Source organism: Pristiophorus japonicus, chromosome 1, assembly GCF_044704955.1.
Source record: "Pristiophorus japonicus isolate sPriJap1 chromosome 1, sPriJap1.hap1, whole genome shotgun sequence".
NCBI classification, from domain to species: Eukaryota; Metazoa; Chordata; class Chondrichthyes; family Pristiophoridae; genus Pristiophorus; species Pristiophorus japonicus.
Genome location: NC_091977.1, coordinates 341778832 through 341804745, shown reverse-complemented (window position 1 = coordinate 341804745; position 25914 = coordinate 341778832). Strand labels below are relative to the sequence as shown.

The 25914-nt window shown below is 44.5% G+C and overlaps 1 protein-coding gene across 14 annotated transcripts in view; it reads left to right on the top strand.

The window, feature by feature from the left end:
- LOC139273211 (cAMP-regulated phosphoprotein 21-like) overlaps window positions 1-25914 on the top strand; it is a 705332-nt gene that overhangs the window by 559429 nt on the left and 119989 nt on the right. For 11 of the 14 annotated variants that reach the window (XM_070889897.1, XM_070889855.1, XM_070889882.1 and 8 more), the window contains 6 exons: window positions 8601-8660; window positions 8750-8979; window positions 10237-10452; window positions 12008-12159; window positions 12737-12832; window positions 14922-15170. In XM_070889897.1, coding sequence (XP_070745998.1) covers window positions 8601-8660; window positions 8750-8979; window positions 10237-10452; window positions 12008-12159; window positions 12737-12832; window positions 14922-15170 — 1003 coding nt within the window. The remainder of the gene's footprint in view (window positions 1-8600; window positions 8661-8749; window positions 8980-10236; window positions 10453-12007; window positions 12160-12736; window positions 12833-14921; window positions 15171-25914) is intronic. The other 3 variants (XM_070889888.1, XM_070889872.1, XM_070889915.1) reach the window with 1 other exon arrangement.

Genomic DNA, 25914 nt, shown 5'->3' with positions numbered 1-25914 from the left:
GGTGATATGGTGGAACCTTGGTATGTTTCACACTATTTTTGCTCGTGAACTGTGCAAATTCCTCTGAACGAAATTGTGGTCCATTATCAGAAACAATTTCTTCTGGGAGGCCAAATGAAGAAAATAATCTTTGTAAAATGTCTTATGTTTTACTTGTTATTTTCCACATTGGAAACACCTTGACCCACTTCAATCACAATGAACAATTGTTGTCCTTCTAGCTCAGCAAAATCGATATGTAGCCTCTGCCACAACCTGGGAGGCCATTTCCATGGCTGTAATGGTACTGATGGTGGTTGCTTGCTTACCGATTGACATGTCGTACACTGACTGACGATGTACTCAATATCTTTATCAAGACCTGGCCACCATAAGTAACTATTGGTCAAGCACATTCCCAAGTGCTGGTCATGGAGGTCTCCTAATAATTTGGACCTAAATTTATTTAATATAACCACTCTTGCACCCCACATGATACAATCTTTATCGACTGATAATTCATTCCTATGAATGAAGAATGGATGAATATCTTTGTCTGTTACCTGGTTTGGCCAGCCATTTGCAATAAAATCATACATCTTTGACTTAACTGGGTCACGTTTGGTTGCTGTACCAATCTTTTCAGCTGTGACTGGCAGTTCATCAATGTATGAAAAGTAGAACACTTCTTCCCTACCGGATGTAACTTGTGACGGGGAAGGCAATCTAGACATAGCATCAGCATTACTGTGATCAGCTGATCATCTGTATTCAATATCATATGTATATGCTGACAAAATCAAAGCCCATCTCTGCATTCGGGCTGCAGCTAATGTTGGAGCTGGGGACTTTGGATGGAAGATTGCTGTCAAGGGCTTATATGATAAACTTACGATGATAAACTTACGACCATACAAGTATTTGTGGAACTTCTTGACCCCAAAAATTAATGCCAAAGCTTCCCTTTCAATTTGCGCATAATTACGCTCACTGGCACTGAGGGCCCAAGTTTACCCCCAGGGTTAGAACGGCGCATCTTCATGTGGTGCGCCGACTTTTTAGAACAGAAACGGCGCCTATTATTTACCTTGATATTCTACCCTCTGTCTGGTCGATACAGGCCCTTGGCGCAGCGCAGCAGGACACGTGGAGGGCGGAGCCAGATCTCAGCGCTGAAAACAGTGCCGGACCTCTGCACATGCATGCTAGTGTGTGCACGCATGTGCAGTAGCTCCAGGTCCCCGAGGCACTGTGGGAGGGCCCCGAAGCACACCGCCCCTAGCCCTGGCCGAATGGTCTGCCAGGGCGAAGATCAGACTCTGGCCTCCTTCACTCCCTCCTGTTTAGCTCCCACTCTCTTCCCCCCCCACCCTGTTTCCCCCCACCCTCCCTCCCTCCTTCCCCCCCCTTCTTCCCCCCCTGCCTCCTTCCCCCCCACCCCCGTTTAGCTCTCGCTCCCGCTTCCACCCCACCGTTTAGCTCCCGCTCTCTCCCCCCCCTCCTCTCCCCCCCCCCCCTCTCCCCGCCCCCCAAGTCATCGTCGTCGGGGCCCTCCCAGCATCTTGCTGGGGGCAGGCCCCGCCCGAAGTCTTTGGCGCGGCCCGTTCAGCCTCCCTCTGCCCACTCCCTCATCTTTCCCCCTCTCCTCTTTCCCCCTTTCCCCACTCTTTCCCCCCCCTCTTCCCTCCTCTTCCTTCCCCTCTTCTTCCCTCCTCTTTCCCCCCCTCTTCCCTCTTTCCCCCCTTCCCCCTCCTCTTTCCCCCCTTCCCCCTCCTCATTCCCCCCTTCCCCCTCCTCGTTCCCCCCTCCACTCCCGCCTTCTCTCCCTCCCTCCACCCTCTCCTCCCTCCACCCTCTCCCCCTCCCCCTCCTCTCCCCCCTCCCACTCCCTCTCCTCCCTCCCTCTCCTCCTCTCCCCACTCCCTCTCCTCCTCTCCCCCCTCCCCCTCCCTCCTCCTCCTCCTCTCCCCCCTCCCCCTCCTCCCCCCCTCCTCTCCCTCCTCTCCCTCCCCCTTCTCTCCCCCCTCTCTCCCTCCACCCTCTCTCCCTCCACCCTCCTCTTCTCCCTCCTCTTCCCCTTCCTCTTCCACCCCTCCTCTCTCTCCCTCCCTCTCTCCCTTCACCCTCTCTCCCTCCACCCTCTCTCCCTCCACCCTCCTCTTCCTCTCCCCCCTCCCCCCTCCCCCTCCTCCTCCCCCCCTCCTCCTCTCCCCCCCTCCTCCTCTCCCCCCCTCCTCACCCTCACCCCCTCCTCACCCTCTCCCCCCCTCCTCCTCACCCTCTCCCCCCTCCTCCTCTCTCTCCCTCCCCCTCTCCCCCCTCCTCCTCACCCCCCCTCCTCTCTCTCCCTCCTCCTCTCCCCCCTCTCTCCCTCCACCCTCTCTCCCTCCACCCTCTCTCCCTCCCCCCTCCTCTCTCTCCCTCCCCTCTCCCCCCTTCCCTTCCTCTCCCCCCTCCCCTTCCTCCCCTCCTCCTCTCTCCCCCTCCCCCTATCCCCCTCCTCTTTCCCCCCTCCTCCTCTTCCCCTCTTCCCCTCCTCCTCTTCTCTCCCCTCCTCTTTCTCCCCTCCTTTCTCCCCTCCTCTCTCTCCCCTCCTTTCTCCCCTCCTTTCTCCCCTCCTCTCTCCCTCTGCCCCCTCCCCCTCCTCTTCCTCCTCCCCTCCCCCCTCCTCTTCCCTCCCCCTCCTACTCCCCACCTCCTCCTCTCCACTTCCCCCTCCTCTTCCCCCCCTCTACCCCCCTCTCTCCCTCCCTCCCCCTCTCTCTCTCCCTCACTCCCTCCCCTCTCTCCCTCCCTCCCTCCCCCTCTCTCCCTCCCTCCCCCCTCTTTCCCTTTCTCCCCCTCTCTCCCTCCCTCCACCCTCTTTTCCTCCCTCCCCCTCCTCACCCCCTCCCTCCCTCCCTCCCTCTCTCCCTCCCTCCACCCTCTTTCCCTCCCTTCCCCTCCTCCTCCTCCTCCCCCTCCTTCTCCTCTCCCCCTCACTGTCAGAAACACAGACACTGACAGAGAGAGAGAGAGAGAGACACTGTGGGGGCCCCGTCCTCACATGCTGTTGGGGGGCTCCCGGGGCTGCAGTCAGTGAGTATAAACGTAATTTTTTATTTATTGATCGATTTTTTTTGGATTTTTTTTTAAATTTTTAATTTTTAATTTTTTATGATTTTATTGATTTATTGATGTATTTATCATTTATTATTGATGATGGCTCTTTATTTGTAAAAGTGAAGTGTTTAATGTTTGTAAACCCCTCGCCCCCTGCCCCCCCCCCCCGATCTCTCGTTCTCTACGCCTGATTTATAAGTGTAGGCAACGTTTTTCTGAGCGTACAAAAATCTACACTTACTCCATTCTAAGTTAGTTTGGTGTAAGTTTTCGCTGCCTAAACTTTCAAAACAGGTGTAAGTGGCTGGACATGCCCCCTTTTGAAAATAAAATCTGTTCTACAATGAAACTATTCTAACTCACTAGAACTGGAGCAAACTAAATGCCGAGAATTGCAATTTCTAAGATGCTCTATTCTAAACTAGTTGCTCAAAAAAAAATAGGAGCAACTCAAGCTGAAACTTGAGCCCTGAGAATGCATGAAGCAAAAGCAATTGGTCTCTCCTCCCCACTACGTAATACATGAGAGATCACTGCCCCAACTCCATACGGAGAGGCATCACATGCTAGCTTGATCTCCTTAGATACGTCATAGTGAACTAATGTGGTGCTCTCTACCAATTTGCTTTTACACTCCTTGAATGCTATATCGCATTCTTCTGACCACTTCCAATGGACCTGTTTTTTCAATAGTTCATTCAGTGGATGTAATACTGTAGCCAAATTTGGTAGGAACTTTCCATAATGATCGAAGTTCAGTGACATTCTTGGGAGTGGGTGCATTTTTGATTGCATCCAGCTTTCCCTTGGTTGGATGTAAACCATCTTTGTCTACTCTGTACCCTAAGTACTCCACTGAGTTTTGAAATAACTCACACTTACGAGCAGACACTCGTACTCTGTGCTTCTCTAGCCGTTTGAGGACTGCATTCAATATGTTATTATGAATTTGCCTTTTTGGTGCTGAAATTAGTATGTCATCTAAATAACATACTTACCCCTTCAATACCTTGTAAAATATGGTTGATCACCCTTTGGAATATGGCAGGGGTGGAAGGCACTCCAAATGGTAGCCTATTAAATTGATATAGGCCTAGATGAGTATTTATTGTCAAGCATGACTTGGACTCCTCGACTAGTTCAAGCTGTAAGTAGGCATTCGTAAGATCCACTTTAAGAAGATCTGACCACCTGTCAGTGTTGTGAACAAATCTTCTACATTTGGCAATGTATTGGGGACATTACCCTCTAGAACCTGGTTTACGGTTACTTTATAATCACCATACAATCTTACCTTACCATCGGACTTGGGTACAACAACAATGGGTGTAGCCCAATTACATAGATCTATCTTCGGAATAATATTCTCAGTCTCTAGTCTTTTGAGTTCTTGCTCAACTTTCTCGAGTGCATACGTACGGAACGTGGCTTGCAGTAAACTGATCTAGCATCTTTCTGTACCCTGACACTCGCCTTGAAGCCTTGGATTGGACTGCCTGTCCCGCAGAACACCTTCGGATAATTATTGATGACATCATCCTTTGATGCAAATCTCGTTTCAACACGAAAAATCTCACTCCAATCCAGCTTCAGTGATCCCAACCAATTTCTTCCTAGTAAGGCAGGCTTGTCTCCTGCCATTACTAATAGAGGCAAGCTCTGAACTTGATCCTTGTATTTCACCGGTACGTTGATACGACCTACCACAGGAATGTTCTCTCCCGAGTAGCCGCGCAGCTCTATCTTGGATTTCTCTAATATGAAATCACACAATTTGTCGAGGTATAGCAACACCGGTACTACACTCACGGATGCACCAGTGTCGATTTCCATGGGTATCTTGGTTCCTGCAACATCTATGTGGATTATGATACTTTTCGAATCGCTGTCCGTTAACCTCGTGCTCCTGATGATGTTTAGCTCTCAAATCTCCTCGTCCTGTTGTTTTTCTTCCATGCAGCCTCTGGGGATTTCTACTCATAGCTTTGAAAGCTGGTTTACCCTTCAGTTGGCATGCCTTCGCAAGATACCCAGTTTTCCTGCAGATTAAACACTCTGCCTTCACATATGGACAAATTTGAGCAATGTGTTGTCCCAGGCATCGATTTCAGGACTTCAATGCTCTGTTACCATTGCGAGTTTCTGAGACTTTGGGGCCCAACTGCCTTTTACTTTTGACCTGCAAGCGATTCACCTCGGTTGTCTGACGACTGAAAATAGTATGAAATTCTCGGGAATATTGGTCGGCCATGTTCATTGACAATAGCTGTCTGGCAAGCTAAATCAAAAATCAAGTTAGGAGTTGTCAATAACTTTCTTCTGATCGCATTTTTCACCCCACAAACAAAGCGGTCACACAATGCTCGGTCCTGAAAGTTTCAGAAATTACAGTGAATAGATAGCTTTTTTAATGCTACAATGTACTCACTGATATTTTCTTCGGTTAACTGATCTTGTATTCCGAAACGCTAACTTTCAGCAATTTCCAGGGGCTCAGGGCTGTAGCGCTGTTCTAACTCTGCTTAAGAGTTGTGTCCTTTGGCTTGACAGGCACAAGCAAATTTTTCAAGGTTTCATACACCTCGGGCCTTGCTTCAGTTAAGAAAATAGCCCTTTGTCATTCCAACACCACCCGGTTATGGTTTTCATCATTATGGACTTTGATGATATTATTTGCGGTGAAAAACATTTCTAGCCGCTCCACATATGCTCTAAAACTTTCACGGTTGCGTCGAAACTCCCCCAAATGCCCTATTATTCCCATAGGCACAGCAATCTGGACTCTAGCAGTTCAAACAAGTGTGCTTGTAATTTACCTTGGATTTGTAGCTATTAATCAAAACAGAGAATCTCTCAAAGTCTCTCTGTCGGTTGGCAGAATCCGCCACCAACAAAAATTTCAGCTTTTTATTTCCAATAAATGCATCTTCATCGCCATTGTTATATTTTCAGGAACTCACAGAAACACAAACAGCCTTAAGATGGCAGAACATACCGGAACTCACCAGACAGGTGACCTGTTCTCTTTTATTATAAACAGCACTGGCTGCAGTGCCACAGGAGTTCACAGGTGAAGCTATATATATTACAGGAGAGAGTTCCAGGATTTTGACCCAGCGACGATGAAGCAACGGCGATATACTTCAAAGTCAGGATGGTGTGTGACTTGGAGGGGAATGTGGAGGTGGTGGTGCGTCTGCTGCCCTTGTCCTTCTAGATGATAGAAGTCGCAGGTGTGGGAGATGCTGCCGAAGAAGCCTTGGCGATTTGCTGCAGTGCATCTTGTAGATGATGCGCACTGCAGACATAGTACGCTGGTGATGGAGGGATTAAATAATTAAGGTGGTGGATGGGGTGCCAATCAAGCGGGCTGTTTTATCCTGGATGGTGTTGAGCTTCTTGAGTGCTTGAATGGGAAGGTGCCGTGGGAGGGGGAATGGGTGTTGGGGGAGATTGAGGAGTAGACCAGAGTGTCGCGGAGGGACTCGCACAGCAATCTTGACTATACTTCCTTTCACCCCGCTTTCTGTAAGGGTCTGGTCCATTCTCCCAGTTTCTCCATCTCTGTCGCATTTACATTGCTCAGATCAAAAGCAGATTGGGTAACCGCTTTACGGAACCCCTCCGTCCAGTCGGCAAGCGTGACCCTGAATTTCCGGTCATCTGTCATTTTAATTCTCTGCTCCACTCTGTCTCCTGCACTGTACCAATGAAGCTCAGCGTAAGCTCGAGGAACAACACCTCATCTATTGATTAAGCACTTTACAGCCTTCCGGACTCAACATTGAGTTCAACAATTTCAGACCATGAACTTTGTCCACATTTTGTTGGCCATCAGCTGTTTGATTCTACTATTCCCCATTTACAACTCCTCTAGACCCATATTTTGTTTCTTTACTTGTCCCATTACCATCTCCTTTTGCCTTGCACTATCATGAAAGGGAAGTCATGTTTGACAAATTTGCTGGAGTTCTTTGAGGATGTAACGAGCAGGGTGGATAAGGGGGAACCAGTGGATGTGGTGTATTTGGAATTCCAGAAGGCATTCGATAACGTGCCACATAAGATACAAGCTCACAGGGTTGGGGGTAATATATTAGCATGGATAGAGGATTGGTTAACTAACAGAAAACAGAGAGTCGGGATAAATGGGTTAATTTCCTGTTGGCAAACAGTGACTAGTGGGGTGCCACAGGTTTCGGTGCTGGGTCCTTAACTATTTACAATCTATATTACTGACTTGGATGAAGGGACCAAGTGTAATGTATCCAAGTTTGCTGATGTTACAAAGATGAGTGGGAAAGCAAATTGTGAGGAGGACACAAAAAATCTGCAAAGGGATATAGACAGGCTAAGTAAGTGGGCAAAAATTTGGCAAATGGGAGTATAATGTGGGAAAATATGAGGTTATCCACTTTGGCAGAAATAATAGAAAAGCAAATTATAATTTAAATGGAGAAAAATTGCAAAGTGCTGTAGCACAGTGAGACCTAGGGGGTCCTTGTGCATGAAACATACAATGTTAGTATGCAGGTACAGCAAGTAATCAGGAAGGCAAATGGAATATTGGCCTTTATTGCAAGGGGGATAGAGTATAAAAGCAGAGAAGTCCTGCTACAACTGTACAGGATATCGGTGAGGCCACACCTGGAGTACGGCGTACAGTTTTGGTCTCCGTTTTTAAGGAAGGATATACTTGCATTGGAGGCGGTTCAGAGAAGATTCACTAGGTTGATTCTGGAGATGAGGGGGTTCACTTATGAGGATAGGTTGAGTAGAGTGGGCCTATACACATTGGAGTTCAGAAGAATGTGAGGTGAGCTTATTGAAACTTATAAGATAATGAGGGCACGACAAGGTGGATGCAGAGAGGATATTTCTACTCATAGGGGAAACTAAAACTAGGGAACATAATCTTAGAATAAGGGGCTGCTGCCCACTCAAAACTGAGATGAGGAGAAATTTCTTCTCTCAGAGGGTTGTAAATCTGTGGAATTCCTGCCTATCACAGATCTTCCCTTTAGTTTCCTACATTGACTTCAAAAGTACTTCATTAGCTGTAAAGCACTTTTGGACTTTCGATGGTCATATGAAAGGTGCTCTTCTCTCTTTCTTCCCCTCAACCCTTTTGCTGCCCCTGCACTTGCTTAAAAGCTGTTACATCTCTAACTTTTTTCGGTTCTGATGAACATTCATCAACCTGAAATGTTAACTCTCTCTCTCCACAGATGGTGCCTGACCTGATGAGTATTTCCAACATTTTTGTTTCTATATCAGATTTCCAGCATCTGCAATATTTTGCTTTTGATTTGTATACTGATGTTTTATGTGAATTTCTGACTTTCTCTTCTCTCTCCCCATAGTAAAATGTTGTGCCCCCACTTGATGTCTACTCTTTTTTGGTATCTGAGATTGGAAACTTGTGCAGTTTTATGCCACCTTGATATGTGTTTGTCAAGGAGGGAAGCATATTGTGCTTGATACAGAATTTGTTTACAAGTACTTTTTGTTTTCCCCAGCCGAATTCTAGAGGATATCAATACATTCAACGACACGCAGAAGAAGAGGCAGCTATTTAGGTTTGTTATGAGGTAAATAAAGATGAGATTTCAATCAATTCAGTAGCAAAACTGGTATTAATGGTCCCTCTTGTTTTTTTTTGTTTTAGGGGTAACAGAGATGGCACAGGAAAAACATCAGGTAGTCGGCAGAGCAGTACAGAGACAGATGTGAAGTGGACAGATCAGCGACCCTGGAGTAGTACTGACTCAGACAGCTCAAATCGAAACTTGAAACCTCCTGTGACGAAGACAGCAAGTATCGGTGGCATAACTGTATTAACTCGTGGCGACAGCACAAACAGTAGCAGGAGTACGGGCAAACTCTCTAAAGCAGGTAGCTAGTACTCGATAGGTTCTGTAGCTGAGTCTTGCTCCATTGTATTCCATGATAGAAAATGGGAAACAGCCCATACAGCCTGAAGTAGCTAATTTAATGTATTATCAACGGCAGCATTGGTAAACTGTATGCCAATTGCTGCGGCATTATAAGTTTTAATTATTACTGACCATGCCACTTATATTTTAACAAAGCATCCTCAGAGCACATCCTGTTAAAGGCCAGAGAAGCCATTTTATTTCACTTTGTTTACTTTTAGATTTGATCCCCCACCCCCTTGCCTTCTACTCAACGTTTCCTTACTGCTGGAGCAGATAAGCAGCATACTCACAGACTTCTGCCAGTCCTACTTATAAAAAAACGAGGTTTCTCATTCATTCAGTTGAAGTTTGAGATGTTGTAACTGGAGCTGGGAGTGTTGCCCCTAAAACAAGTGCCAAGCAATGTGTCTTCCTCCATTTTTTTATTTTCTTCCCATCATGAAGTCTGTGACATCTTGACAGCCCTCCAGAGGCTTGGTTGAAATCAACCTGCACTGTCCTTACCTCATCCAATTTGTAGAGCCACTTGTATTCATGCAATATTTTTGTTTTACTTTGTTATTCAGGCTGTTTCTGGACTGGAAGGCAGATATCACAGCTAGCTGTCAGCTTTTCCAATCTTGAACTTCAATTGAGTCAACAAGAAACCTCGTTTTTTGTCATTTTTATTAAATAGTAAATAAGGTGCAGACTTACTGTGCTTGTGTTTGTTGAACAACTGGTGTGTTTTTCAGCAGTGGGTACCAAATAGAATTGTTCTGAGAGGCTTGCCAAATGTAATGATCTGCTCCCTGTGCCATCTGGTGATTCTTCCTGCAACAGGAGCACGACACTGTCATCTTGTTCACTGTTTTAAAACCATTAAGATGTCTCTGCTGTCTATAGTAGAGTGGAGAACTCTCACCTGAGGCTGTTCGATATGATTAAATGTCCAGAACATGCTTGTATTTCTAAGAGGTGAATTTCCTTGTGGCTTCTCCCGATCTGCTGGCATAACTTGAGCAGAAACCTTGTTTATGCAAATAAGCGTTGTTTCCACCACCTTAACCCCCGAAAAAATTCACCTCCCCTGTTGCATTAAAAAATGTAGGAGAGCAAGGCTCTATCATTCAGTTTTGGAAAAATCTCCCATGCTGCTAGGAAAGGAGCCATTAATATATGCACAGCAAGGTGTGTTTGACAAGTAATGTTTTGACAACTATGTTGCATTCCCCAGGTTCAGAGTCTTCCAGTAGTGCAGGCTCCTCAGGTTCACTGTCACGGAACCATCAGCCACTGCAGAGTACATCTGTTGTCCCGGCACCAGTCAGTTCTACGTGCTCAGTCTCCTACCCAGATGGTGGAATGGCACCTACCAACACCAGCTACATTTTGCTTCCTTTGGAAGCTACAGGTATACCACCTGGCAGTATTCTGTTAAACCCACACACAGGTTAGTGTAACTGTTACTACAGCTCAATGCTAATAAAAATCCAAGCAATATTACTGGCCATCTATAATTGTCCTTTTTCATAAGAGTACAAAGAATAATCCTTTGCTTAATAACTGATAAAAAGCTATTTCTTCAAAACATGTAAATGTTTTTATGTATATATACATGGGGGTATTAAACCCCTCTCTCTTTGGTTCTCATAAGAAAATGATAATTATGGATGCTCCCTTGGTGTGTCTTGTATTAGAGTTGAGTTTTTGCAATATCTCTGAACTTAATTGTATCTTTTCATTGAGTGGGAGTACGTGGAAGGAAGGAGAATAGGAAAAGGCTGCTGTTGCTGGAATTAAACACAGAGCTTAAAGGGCTAGGTAACCTCCCAAACAAAAGAAAAACATGCTCCAAAGAAGATTCTATAATAAAGCAATTGGAACTAGCAACCAACTGACCTGTTATTCATTTAAGTTCCTGCTATGGCCCACACACCAAGTTCTGTTAATATCAGCAACTTCAGATTTCTGCAAATTAATGGGAACATGTATTTAAACTTTACATGTGGCTTCCAAGGCTTTGTAGTATGCGCGTATGTGGCCCATGAAGATGAAAGCTCAGACTGTCCCAGTCTAGGGAAACCAGAGAACAAGAGCTGCAGACAAGAAAATAAAATGAGTTATTAGTGTGATACATTGATTTTTGTATTATGGATATATGTGCATTGTAGCAAGAATGCTGAAAACTATTTTCCTGATGAACAAAAATTATTTGAATCTCCCAAGTACCTTTCTGGGATTAATTTTGTGGAGTCACAGTTGTATTTGAGATTTACAACTGATCAAAATGTAATTTTGTTCTTTGAAAATGTCTTTATATGCCAGATTGAATCTTATTACATCTCTCATAATATGTTTTAATAATAGCAGTAGCCACTTTCCATGCAAGAGTTTTGCTGTTTCTCCGCTGGGCTGTTCGATTAAGTGTCTTGCGGTGATTGAGATTGGGAGGGAAAGAAAAGCTGTCATATGTTGCACCACGTAAAATGACATTTCTAACAAGTGATATGGAGTGACAGACAGTTGTGGCAACATTGAAGCACGATAACTGAAAGTTTAAGATATGAATATGATGGTGCATCATATTTTGTCTCATTACAGGGATGTAAATTTACAGTGAAGAGCTGCACTCAAAGGTCAGAAATAGACCTTAAAATGCTAGCATTAACTCTGCATCTTGCACTCCCTTCAGTTGTCGCTGCCCGTTGGGAGCTCAGGACTTACCCTAGAGTTCATTATTTGGTCACTATTTTATAATTTAATTGAAATATGTGATATTTTGTCATGTGGTCTGTTAGAAGCTTAATTCTAATTTTCATCATTCATCTCCAAATTTGCATATGTTTACGAGAAGAAATATGACATTTTTGTAGTAAAGCATGTGTAATGATAGATCTATACAATATGAATTTCTGTCCATTTTATTGTGTATACTTTCAAAGAAAGTGTTTAAATTACGCCAATTCTTTGTGTTGGACTTATTGACTTTGCTGCCTCTTTTGCAGGTCAACCCTTCGTGAATCCTGACGGCACTCCCGCGATTTACAATCCTCCTGGTGGTCCGCAGTCAATTAGAAGTCAGCTTCCTGGACAGGCTCAACAGCAATCTGCTTCACAGCAACAGCAGCAGCAAATGCCTGGTCATCTGGTACCACAGGTAAGTCAGACACTTTGCATACCTATTAAGTTAACCAAGTGTACACTGTTTACCACACTCACAGCCTCCCGCTCCAAACAGGAGATTCCTTATTTTGAGAGGACTTTCAAGTGCAGAGTAATCGTGTGGTGAAAATCATGTTTTCAAACAAACTAACAATATCTTGCACGTACCAGAATTACATTTGTTTGGCTGCCTGTGATAATTCAGGGCCTATTTTGTTTACTATATTATTCCATCCGAACCAAATTCAAATAAAATGTTTTGTTTTTCTCGTTCTTTTTCTTCTTTAATCTCGTTAGGCTTTCTTGCTCTAAATCAAACTAGAGTTTTGCTCTGTTAGTAAATAGTAACCAGATTGTTTGATGACTTGTATCATTGTGAAATATGTGGCATGTATAATAATGGCAACTAATAAATACAATGAGCTATCACTTCTTAATATCTTAACACTTGCGTTTGTGATTTCTTGTTTTCTTTGATTTACTTACTTGTCAAATTTCTATTCTTTGTATACCTCTGAATTGTATCTTCTATATCTGACTTTGGTGATTAATTCTCTTCTCCGCCTGTGCAGGCTATGCAGCCTTCTTCCCAGTCTGTCCAGTATCCAGCGGTTTCTTATCCTCCCCAGCATCTACTGCCAGTTTCACCAACGCAGCAGTTTCCTGTGGTACTTAATCATAGTTTTATTTTATCCCTTTTACACAGTAATTCTAACATTTGCAACCTGTGTATTAATGTAACTGCAGTATGTTTTTGTGTGCTTTGCTTCACTTTCAGTGGTGATTGTTCACTGCATTAACTGTAGTTGGCAGTTCATGGCTGAGGGTAAATCTGTATTACTTGCTGAAATATTTGTACACTGTGTGTGAGAAATTTGTTTGACTCTGTGTTGAGGTTAAAGCAGGAAATTGATATTTACAGTAGGCAGATATAACAATTTGGCACTTTTCACTTGCAAAGCTTCCATGTCAGTAAAATGATGGATATATTTTTCACATTTTCACATTCAGTGCATGGTTGGAAACATAGAAACATAGAAAATAGGTGCAGGAGTAGGCCATTCAACCCTTCGAGCCTGCAACTTCAGTACCCCACTCCTGCCTTCTCTCCATACCCCTTGATCCCTTTAGCCGAAAGGGCCACATCTAACTCCCTTTTGAATATATCCAACAAACTGGACTCAACAACTTTCTGCGGTAGAGAATTCCACAGGTTCACAATTCTCTGGGTGAAAAAGTTTCTCCTCATCTCGGTCCTATATGGCTTACCCCTTATTCTTAGACTATAACCCCTGGTTCTGGACTTCCCCAACATCGGGAACATTCTTCCTGCATCTAACCTGTCCAATCCAGTCAGAATTTTATGTTTCTATGAGACCCCCTCTCATTCTTCTAAATTCCAGTGAATATAAGCCTATTCTTCATATGTCAGTCCTGCCATCCCGGGAATCAGTCTGGTGAACCTTCGCTGCACTCCCTCAATAGCAAGAATGTCCTTCCTCAGATTCAGAGACCCAAACTGCACACAATACTCAAGGTGTGGTCTCACCAAGGCCCTGTACAACTGCAGCAAGACCTCCCTGCTCCGATACTCAAATCCTCTCGCTATGAAGGCCAACATGCCATTTGCTTTCTTAACTGTCTGTTGTACCTGCATGCCTACTTTCAGTGACTGATATATCATGACGCCCACGTCTCGTTGCATCTCCCCTTTTCCTAATCTGTCACCATTCAGATAATAATCTGCCTTCCTGTTTTTGCCACCAAAGTGGATAACCTCACACTTATCCACATTATACTGCATCTGCCATGCATTTTCCCACTCACCTAATCCTCTAAAGTCACCCTGCAGCCTCTTAGCATCCTCCTCACAGCTCACACCGCCACCCAGCTGAGTGTAATCTGCAAACTTGGAGATATTACATTCAATTCCTTTGTCTAAATCATTAATATATGTTGTAAATAGCTGGGGGCCCAGCACTGAACCTTGAGGTACCCCACTAGTCACTGCCTGCCATTCTGCCTGCCATGTTTAGTTCCACTGAATATCATTGTGATGGCAGAAAATGGAAATTTGTGACATTTTAATATTTTTTTAAACAAAATGAGTTTTATGTATTACTCTAGCCACTAAATATGTATAGAAAACCCAATCCGTTTTCCTTATACGCCTATCAACTGAAACATTTGAATTCAATGAAATAGACTTGACATCAAGTTTGAAGATTAGACTTTTGCGCCCCACATGAATCTATGGGGTGGATTTTGACTTTGTACGATAGTGTAAAACAGTGAGTTAGCAGCTCATTTTACATCTCTTCACAATTTCTACTTCCATTGGCTTCAATGTAAATAAAATGGACTGCCGCCCCGCTATCACCCACTTTACATTCACAAAGTCCAGTATGCAGACCATCCATACAGAGTTAAAAGACCATCCAAGATTTGATCTATGGTCTGTGCTGAGCTAGCTGAGGCAGTGGTAAGGACATTATAATTAGCCTTATTGCCCCTGGGTTAAAGAAGAGCAAATCAGTCATTTTTTCATTGTTGGGTTTTATAGTGGTTAATAACCTTGACATGGAGCCAAACACAGCATGATTTACTATGAATGTATGTTCTGTCTTGTGGTGTCTCTGTGGTGATGCTTGTGTTGCACGTAATACATTTTATCGTCGAAGGATTTTCTTTCATTATTACACTCAGATGTATTATTCAGCAACCGGTACTGATTATTTTTTGTTGTCTGCATCACAGCGAGAAGACTTGGCTTCCCAGTTTAACCAGATGAGCTTAAGTCGACAGTCATCAGGAGATGCCCCTGAGCAACCTTCTGGGTCTGTCTATCCATCACCAATCTTGCCTCAGCCACCCCAACAAACTAGCTACGTTATGGCAACGCCAAGTCAACAGCTGCCCCCGGGAAATTTTACTGGATCTGGCCAACCCATGTCCCAACAAGTGCTACAGCCGCCACAAGGATATGTACAACAGCCACCTGCGCAGGTATGCAAATGAAACGGAATTCGAATAACCCAGTTAAATAATGGGAAGGGTGCGCTGACTCGCAAATGTATCGCATCTGACTCCTATCAGTAAACAAGTGCAGACATAGTGGTTAACACCATCTATATAATTTTCTAAAATAATGAAGAAAATATTATGAGGGAAAGCTAAAATGAAGTTAGTCAGATATTGGAGCATGCCCTTTGTAATGTGAAGTAATTAAACAGCATGGGGTGAAATTGCCCTGCTCCCTATTTGAAGGCTGTAACCTTACGGGGCCGAGACCTTTATCGCCCAGCCCAGAAGTTCCGCCCCGGCGCGAAATTTGGCACTTCCGCCCCTCAACAGGCGGAGCGCTATCAGAGGTGCTTCACGTCCATGGAGAGACGCTCCCGGGGTGGAAGTGTGGCGCAGAGTCAGGAGCCCAGCGCCCCGCCAGCCACGTCAGCACTACTGAGATGCCCCAATTAAAGGGGAGGGCTACTGCGAGCTCTGCAGTCCCTTTGGCGGCCACCAGGGATGCTCTCGACCGGGCCAACAAACCGGCACCCAAAACTGTGTGCCGGGCTGCAAGATGGTGGTCCGGTCGAGGCGAGGGATGCCATTGTTAGGCTGACAGAAAAATATGGCAGCCCACGGCACAAAAGGCCTCCCCTTTAAGGGGTGCACCGGCGGCAGATGTTTGCCAGCTTCGCATAGTGACTTCGGCCGCTGCCATCCTTACCGCCCTCGGGACAAATTTCCCCACTGGCCACAAAGGGATTGGCTCGCACGCTGATCACGCCATTGGCATGCGTGCGCCAGCCCGGGGCACAAACTTTTGTGCCTTCTGCTAATCACAATGTATCCATTTGATTAATTGATCGAGCATATTTGGAAAGTATAAGTTTTGTACTTGCACCTGTATCTCTTTGTCTCCATAATGCACACCTTTACTGTACACAAAGTAACTGCAGCTGGCTGAATGTCTCAACATCTTGTTATAGTATCAGAAGTTACACATGAATCTCATGCCCATATTTTTGTTAATTTGTGAACTTCATAATTTTTAACCAACGGTGGATTCTAGTGCTGACAGGTAGTGGGTAATGTGTGATGCTGCATGGGAATGGGCATAAAAGGAAAATAAAATGCACAAAGTATGAGGGAGAAAGAGAAACACTGAGCAGAATAGTAGAAGTAGCAGCTGAAAGCACATTTTTTTGGTTTAAAGGATTTCTTCATCAAATGCAATGTTTTCCCCTCTCAACTTCAAATTGGCCTATGTTTCACACCCAAGGCTTAAATGAGATCTGAATCAGTCCAGGAGTATGGAACCTGACTTGCTTGTTTAAAAAAATGGATGGAGGAGGAGCTATGGTCAAAATCAGCATAAATTGCATTAAATTGACAATTTCGTTCAAAGAGGAGCCAGAGGATTAGTGGTGCGAGGAATTGAAAAATGCTACACTGTTCTTAGAGTGGGTGCTCTTCTAAGGTTGGGGGTTCAGGTGTTTGAGGCAGAGTAAAGGAAATTTTACTCTGTATCTGGCTATGCTATACCTGGCCAGAGATTCTTTGATGCTAACACTGGGGGCCCGAAATTCAGTACCGCTGGAAATCTGGTGCTCCCCCAACCTTTTTGGGGCTATTAGCGGCAAAACTTTTACGTGGCTGGGCCACCCCATATTCAGCTCCAAAAATGATCAAATGAGTTCCAGCGCTAATGAACCCTTCCAAAGTGGATTTTTCAGCAGTGTGGCTGTCCTAATTTGAGCGTTATCACCACTAAGAAATTCAGCATTCAGGTAAGGGTTTCCAATGAGCCAGCTGTCAAAAAGGCCAGGGTTTGCAGCAAGGCCCTGAGGGGGAAGGAGTTTGGAAGGATGGCTGGTGTAAGAGGTGCAAGGAGAGCCAACAGGTTCACTGATATGGAGCTGGAGATACTGATGGACAGTGTGGAGGACAGAAGAATACTGTTTCCTGACTTGGGGAGACCTGGCAGACAGGCAGTACATAATGCTTGGAGGGAGATTGCAGGGGAGGTGTCAGGCACCTCCATATATGTGAGGACGCACCCTCCCAGGAGGGTGCTGGCCAGTCTGCACCCAGCCCTTCCAGAGTGGCGATGGGTCGACGGGGCTCCTCTTCCTCCTCCTCCTCCTCCTCTGCCACCGCCGCCGACAACGACGAGGTTGTGCAGCATGAAGCAGACCATGATGATGGAGATCTGTTGAGAGTACTGCAAGGTGCCACCAGAGCGGTGCAGACACCGGAACCTCTGCGTAAGGATGCCTATGCACTGCTCGATGATGCACCTAGTGGCACAATGAGCATCATTGTACGCATTCTCTGACACTGTCCTGGGGTTCCGCAGAGGAGTGAGCAGCCACAGGAGATATCCCTTGTCCCCAAGCAGCCAACCGCAATCCTGATTCGAGCCGGTGAAGATGGCGGAAACACTGGTCTGTTGCAGAATGAACGAATCATGGCTGCTGCCTCCCTTGCCCGCTGCCTGTCTGCACGGGGCTGACGGCGACGCCTTCTCCTGCGTGCTGCCCTGCTTCTGAGCAGGTGTACCAGGTGTCGCCCTCCCAACACTCCTCCCATCCTCAGGGTGAACCCTGCCAAGCAGGTCTCTGCAGCCCACAGGACTCCACTAAAGAGTCCGACCTGAAAGTTGTACAAAAGTATATGAAAACCTCTGAGCAGCACTTGGCAGGTTTAATGGATGGAGCCAAAACAATTAATAAAACTATTTAAAAAGCAAAATACTGCAGATGATGGAATCTGACATAAAAACACTAATAATTAATAAAACTATTTCCCTACCAATGGGTCCCGATTGCGGCAATGCTCTCATGGTGTTGTGTTCGAGCACCGACTCGAACACCTCGCGGGGGCATTGCCTGAAGAACTCCTACCTTTTTGAAGCTGAAAATCCCTGACCTGGCCGCTTTTCAACGCTGGAAACTTACTTTTACAGCGGCTTCACCCCGCCATTTCCGGCAAAAGTGAGCACCGCTTAAACCCCCCAGCCCCTCCCCCCTGAGCTGAATATAGCTTGGGGAGGGGAAAGTACCCGATCGTAGTGGCTGATCGATTTTTTTCGATCGGTTGCCCAAACCCTGCGGTAGCCGTCCCTTCGGGGATGGTGAATTTCGGCCCCTGGGTATCCAGCACTAGCATCTATCACCTTGTTGAACATAAAGGTCACAGGGAAAGATTTAAGAACTAAATGGATGTGGATTTATCCAATTCCAACTTCATTCCTGGCATAGTAAACAATGCATTACTGACTAAACTTACAAGTTACTTTTGGCCTTGAGGAGAATCTATTTTCATACAAAAGCTTCTTTTTTATGTTTGTATCTGTATTTATAAATTGCAGTGAACCAGACAGAAGGATGCTCTGACTATTTCAGCTCCAGTCCCCTGCAGGTCACTGATACAAGCCTGCTGCAAAGCATGCCTATAGAAAATCATCAGAAGATTATTGTCAAATTAGCTCTCCTAAGGAATTACTTCACAGCTTACCGTTTTTTTTTTCCTTCTAACCCTTTTTTAAAATGTGTGTTCTTCCCTCTTTGGTTCCATTGAGCCTTTCCTGGTTAAAAGGCCAGGTAAGAGAGCTGTTTCACAATTCCTGCCAATTATTGGCTGCCAGAAGGTGCCTGACAGCAATCCAAATAAATAATATAATAAATAATACTTGCATTTATACGATACTGTATCACATCAAAACGCCTCAAATGCATCACTAGCTTTGAAGTACATGTAAGAAAATAGTCACTATCTTAAAAGACTATTGTCCATGGGAACTTGATTGCCAGTCTTTCTCCTTTCATTATGTCCAGTGACTGTTCAGTACCCTTCCCCTAATGTCCAGTCTAGGAATTTGTAACCTGAGGAACCTTTAGATCTGTCCCTTCGACCTGCCATTGAGTGGTACAGCTTGTGTGCCACTACTCCACTTCTTTCAACAATAGAAAAAAAGACTTACAATTATATAGCCACCTAAAGACATCCCCAAGTGCTTTACAGCCACTGAAGTACTTTTTGAAGTGTAGACAATAATATCAATTGAATGGAAAAATTCCAAATGCTTAAAATTAGAATTTATTTGCATGTGGGCTGTTAAGTACAATACAATAAAGCTGAAAATAAAACAACAAAATGTTCTACTATATGTGGGCTCATTTTAAAATAGTATAATGACAACTTGGAAGTTGGGCTAAGTTTCACTTTGTCATTGGCCCGGAGGAGGAATACTGGTCTTAATAAGTAGGATATCAAAGTGTGAAATAAGCTTCCAGATAGAATAGTGGAGGCAAAAATACTCAGGAATCATTTAAGAAAAAATTGGATGTTACAATAGGGTCTTTATTGTTACAATAGGCACTTTAGAGTCTCTTTCTGGGTGGATGAATTAAGATGGCCAAATCGCCTTCCTCATCCATAACTATCTTGTGATTTAGCCTAATGTTGACTCGAGTTTAGTCCATATTTGCATCTAATACAGTGGGAGACTACTCGTTCCTTCTGTTTATTTTTATCTCCTCTGAGCTCCATTGCTAAAGTTGTCTCAAAGATGCTCAGTTTCACATTGAATTCCAATCACAACTTTTCCCATTAACAGTTCTTAGCTTACTATACAACCCAAACTCATCTAAAACTTGAATATTATTCTGATATCCGTGAGGCTTTTAACATCTTGCTCCCACTTCTTGACAAGATACAAGGAAAAACTTGGTGTCTGATGATGGTTAACCTTTTTGTACCCCTAATCTTCAATTTATCTTTCTCTTTGAAACCTTTCTGATCATCTATTGTATTAATATTTTGGTCATCCCTCCTTGAGCTTTCTCTCTTTTATTCCCCCTAAGCTTTATATATACCATCTTGCACAATCTTTCATCACCCTGCATCCATACTGTGTTGAAAATGAAGACTCACCACACCACCTGCTCTGTCATTCTTTTTCAGATCTTCAAAAGTGGAACTCCTTACCTTCCTTAGTCTTCTATGATCAGAAATCTTAATATTTTAAGACACAAGCTTAGTACCGCCTAATTACTACCTCCTCACCTCTCCTACTCGAAAGGAAGCAGGCATCCCAAGTTGGGTTTGTCCCATGATAGGGTGCTGGTCTTGTGTTCTGGTTGTGCTGGTCTTTTATAGGAGTGTTGACACATTCCTGGAGAGTTGTTCTCATTAAGTAGATCTCAAAGATGGGGCACTGTTTGCCTGGATATTTTCTTATTTCCATACAGATGCAGTTCATCATATCTCTGGATTCCCACATATTACATACATGTTTTATTAATGTTTATTGTGGGAGTGTTTGTTTCATCAAAGTTTGGGATTTCACCTATCTACTGCTTATTCCATCTATGAAGACTTGAGAAGTGAGCATTCATGTCTAATATTATATAATATATATATATATATATATATGGTGTGGAGGGGAGTGGGGTGGTGAAAAAAGCAGAGTTGATATTATAATTGAACACCCCACAATTGCTGTACCATACTTCTTTTCTAATTTCTGCTGAATCAATAGCAAAGATAAGGCAAGTTAATGGGGCTGGAGTCCCATTCGGTGGGATAGCAATCAAGCGATGTCAATCAGAAATGAATACAAATAGCGTGACTGTGAAAAGATTACAGTTACTGAGCCAAGAATTTCTGCTGCAACAAATAAATGCACAGATTAGATATTTGAAGATTTTCATTTGTATTCAAAGCAGGTTTTCTTGCTGTTTTAAAGCTTTCTGGGTGGGGGTTTGTTTTTTGGGTAAGTTGTCAACAGATTTTAGATTTTAACTTGGTTATTTAATCTGTGCATCTATGTTTTATTATTTTTCTGTCATTGCAGCATTCTTTCTTCTCAGCACAGATGAATTTACAATGTCATAGCTGTCACGGAAGAAGACACAAAAAATCTTCAGGAAATAGTGGAGAACCAAGGGAGAATGAGGAACTGAAAGAAATTAGTATTAGTAAAAAAAATAGTACTAGAGAAATTAAAGTGACTGAAAGCTGACAAATCCCCTGGACCTGATGGCCTATATCCTAGGGTTTTGAAAGAGGTGACTATAGAGATAGTGGATGCATTGGTTGTCATCTTCCAAAATTCCATAGATTCTAGAACGGTTCCCGCAGATTGGAATGTAGCCCAGCTATCTAAGGAAGGAGGGAGAGAGAAAACGGGGAACTACAGACCAGTTAGCCTGACATCAGCAGTAGGGAAAATGCTAGAATCTATTATTAAGGACGTGGTAACAGGGCACTTAGAAAATAATAATAGAATTGGGCAGTCAATAAGGATTTATGAAAGGGAAATCACGGTTGACAAATCTGTTAGTTGTTTGAGGTTGTAATGAGTAGAATAGATAAGGGGGAACCAGTGGATGTGGTGTATTTGGATTTTCAGAAGGCATTCGATAAGGTGCCACACAGGTTATTAAACAAAATTAGGGATTGGGGGTAATATACTAGCATGGATTGAGAATTGATTAACGGACAGAGAACAGAGAGTAAGAATAAACAGGTCATATTTTGGGTTGGCAGGCTATAACTAGTGGGTGCCGCAAGGATCTGTGCTTGGACCCCAGCTATTCACAATCTATATCAATGATTTGGATGTGGGACCAAATGTAATATATCCAAGTTTGCTGATGATACAAAGCTAGGTAGGAATGTAAGTTGTGAGGAGGATGCAAAGAGGCTTCAAGGGGATATAGACAGACTAAGTGAGTGGGAAAGAACATGGCAAATGGAAAATAACATGGAGGAATGTGAAGTTATCCACTTTGGTAGGAAACAAAGAAAGCAGAATATTTTTAAAATTGTGAGAGATTGGGAAATGTTGGTGTTCAGAGGGACCTGGGTATCATTGTACACGAATCACTGAAAGTTAACATGCAGGTACAGCAAGCAATTAAGAAAGCAAATGATATGTTGGCCTTTATTACAAGAGGATTTGAGTATAACAGACTGATTCCTGGGATGTGAGGGATTACATAAGAACATAAGAATTAGCAGCAAGAGTATGCCATTCGGCCCCTCGAGCTAACTCCGCCATTCAACAAGATCATGGCTGATCGTCTACCTCAACTCCACTTTCCTGCACTATCCCCGTATCCTTTGATTCCCTTAATTTCCAAAAATCTGTCTATCTTCGTCTTGAATATACTCAAAGACTGAGCCTTCACAAACCTCTGGGGTAGGGAATTCCAAAGGTTCACCACCCTCTGAGTGAAGAAGTTTTTCCTCATCTCAGTCCTAAATGGCCGACCCCTTATTCTGAGACACTGACCTTTGCTTCTAGCCTACCCAGCCAGAAGAAACATCATCCCTGCATCTAACCTGCCAAGCCCTGTAAGAATTTTTTAATTCTCCGCACCTCTTTGTCATTGATAGAGAGAAAGGAGAATACGAGAGTAGCTAGCAAGAGACATAAAAACAGACTATAAAAGCTTCAATGGGTATGTAAAAAGGAAGGGATTAGCGGAAGTAAACGTGGGTCCATTACAATCAGAGACAGAACACATTATAATTAGGTATAATGAATGGCAGAGACATTGAACAAATACTGTGGCCGAGATTTTCCCTACCTCGGCAAGTTCATGGAGGGCGACATCAGCCTACTGTGTATAATGAATTTCCCCTGATTGGGCTGGTTAAGTATGCCCAGTGCATTTCCCGGCTAAATGAAGGAAGTGGGTCTGATGACGTCATTTAATGACGCATCATTAGCTGGTTTCCTTAAAGGGACCACGTGCAAATTTATTTTGACATTTGACTTTTCATTGTCAATGGGGGATCAGTGGGCGGCGAGGGGCGGAGGATCAGTGGATGGCAAGGATAGGTGGCGAGGAGTGGAGGATCAACAGGCGGCGAGGGGCGGAGGATCGGCAGGCAGCGAGGAGCACAGGATCAGCGGGCAGCAAGGATTGGAAGATCAGCGGGCGGCAGGAATCGGAGAAACGGCGGACGGCAAGGAGTGCCAGCAGTGAAGTCGAGACCCAGGAAAGATTCAGCACGGGCCACCAGCAAGATTGGAACCCAGGAAAGGTTCAGGCGGAACCCAGGAAAGATGCAGCGCGGGCCACCAACGAGGTTGGGACCCAGGGAAGGCACAGCACGGACCAGCAGCGAGGTCGGGAGGCTGAAGCCAACAGCGTGTTTGGGGGGTCGACGCCAGCAGTGAGGTTGGGATACGAGGCCAGAATACACGTGGTCACTAGTAAAGAACCAACGGGAGCAGCAGCGGGAGTGGGCGGACCTGTGAGGGAAGGAGCGGCAGCGGAGCGCTTCAATAAAGCTCGAGGCCCAGACCAAGCTAGTCGGGAGCATTAGCAAGAGCGGGCAGACCTGTGAGGGAAGCGGTGGCAGCGGGGTCAAAAGTAAGAAAGAAGTAAAAAAAAATCGAAGTGTGACATCACAGCAAAGAGGATAAGTGATTAGCTGGTTGATTGGTGAGTAGTTTTCTTTTTCTTTATCTTTTTTCTTTTTCTTAACAGTAAGGAACCTCGTCACTGTAGCCAAATTAAGTAATTTAAGGGTTAAGTCATGGCAGGAGAGCCCAGACCCGTGTCATGCTCCTCCTGTGCTTTGTGGGAAATCAGGGACTCTTCCGGTGTCCCCGACTACTCTCTGTGCGGGAAGTGTATCCAGCTGCAGCTCCTGACAGACCGCATTGCAGCACTGGAGCTGCACATGGATTCACTCTGGAGCATCCGCAATGCTGAGGATGTCGTGAATAGCACGTTTAGTGAGTTGGTCACACCGCAGGTAAAGGTTACACAGGCAGAAAGGGAATGGGTGACCATCAGGAAGAGAAGTGGAAGGAAGGTAGTGCAGGGGTCCCCTGTGGTCATCTCCCTCCAAAACTGATATACCACCTTGGGTACTGTTGGGGGAGATGGCTCCTCAGGGGAAGGCAGCAGTAGCCAAGTTCATGGCACCACGGGTGGCTCTGCTGCGCAGGAGGGCAGTAAAAAGAGTGGGAGAGCTATAGTTGTAGGAGATTCTATTGTAAGGGGAATAGATAGGCGTTTCTGCAGCTGCAAATAAGACTCCAGGATGGTATGTTGCCTCCCTGGTGCAAGGGTCAAGTATGTCTCGGAGCAGCTGCAGGGCATTCTGGAGGGGAAGGGTGAACAGCCAGTTGTCGTGGTGCATATAGGTACCAACGATCTAGGTAAAAAGTGGGATGAGGTCCTACAAGCTGAATTTAAGGGGCTAGGAGTTAAATTAAAAAGTAAGACCTCAAAGGCAGTAATCTCAGGACTGCTACCAGTGCCACGTGCTAGTCAGAGTAGAAATAGCAGGAAAGTTAAGATGAATACATGGCTTGAGGAATGGTGCAAGAGGAAGGGATTCAAATTCCTGGGACATTGGAACCGGTTCTGGGGGAGGTGGGAGCATTACAAACCGGACGGTCTGCACCTGGGCAGGACCGGAACCGTTGTCCTCGGGGGAGTGTTTGCTAGTGCTGTTGGGAGGATTTAAACTAATAGGGCAGGGGGATGGGAACCTATGCAGGGAGACAGAGGGAAGTAAAATGGGGTCAGAAGCAAAAGGTATAAAAGGAGAAAAGTAGAAGTGGAGGGCAGAAAAATCAACGGCAAAAATCAAAACGGGCCACATTACAACATAATTCTAAAAGGACAAAGAGTGTTAGAAAAACAAGCCTGAAGGCTCTGTGTCTCAATGTGAGGAGCATTCGTAATAAGGTGGATGAATTAACTGCGCAGATAGCTGTTAACGGATATGATGTAATTGAGATTACGGAGACATGGCTCCAGCGTGACCAAGGCTGGGAACTCAACATCCAGGGATATTTAATATTAAGCAAAGATAGACTGAAAGGAATAGGAGGTGGGGTAGCGTTGCTTATTAAAGAGGAGATTAATGCAATAGTAAGGAAGGACATTAGCGTGGATGAGGTGGAATCTGTATAGCTAGAGCTGCGGAACATCAAAGGGCAGAAAACACTAGTGGGAGTTGTGTACAGACCACCAAACAGTCATACTGAGGTTGGGGATGGCATCAAACAGGAAATTAGGGATGTGTACAATAAAGGTACAGCAGTTATCATCGGTGGCTTTAATCTACATATAGATTGGGCTAACCAAACTGTTAGCAATACGGTGGAGGAGGATTTCCTGGAGTGTATAAGGGATGGTTTTCCAAACCAATATGTCGAGGAACCAACTAGAGAGCTGGCCATCCTAGACTGGGTGTTGTGTAATGAGAGAGGATTAATTAGCAATCTTGTTGTGCAAGGCCCCTTGGGGAAAAGTGGCCATAATATGGTAGAATTCTTCATTAAGATGGAGAGTGACACAGGTAATTCAGAGACTAGGGTCCTGAACTTAAAGAAAGGTAACTTCGACGGTATGAGATGTGAATTGGCTAGGATAGACTGGCGAATAATACTTAAAGGGCTGACGGTAGATAGGCAATGGCAGACATTTAAAGATCACATGGATAAACGTCAACAATTGTACACCCCAGTCTGGCGTAAAAATAAAACTGGGAAGGTGCCTCAACCGTGGCTTACAACGGAAATTAGGGATAGTGTTAAATCCAAGGAAGAGGCATATAAATTGGCCAAAAAAAGCAACAAAGCTGAGGACTGGGAGAAATTTAGAATTCAGCAGAGGAGAACAAAGGGTTTAATTAGGAGGGGGAAAATAAATTATGAGAGTAAGCTTGCAGGGAACATAAAAACTGACTGCAAAAGCTTCTACAG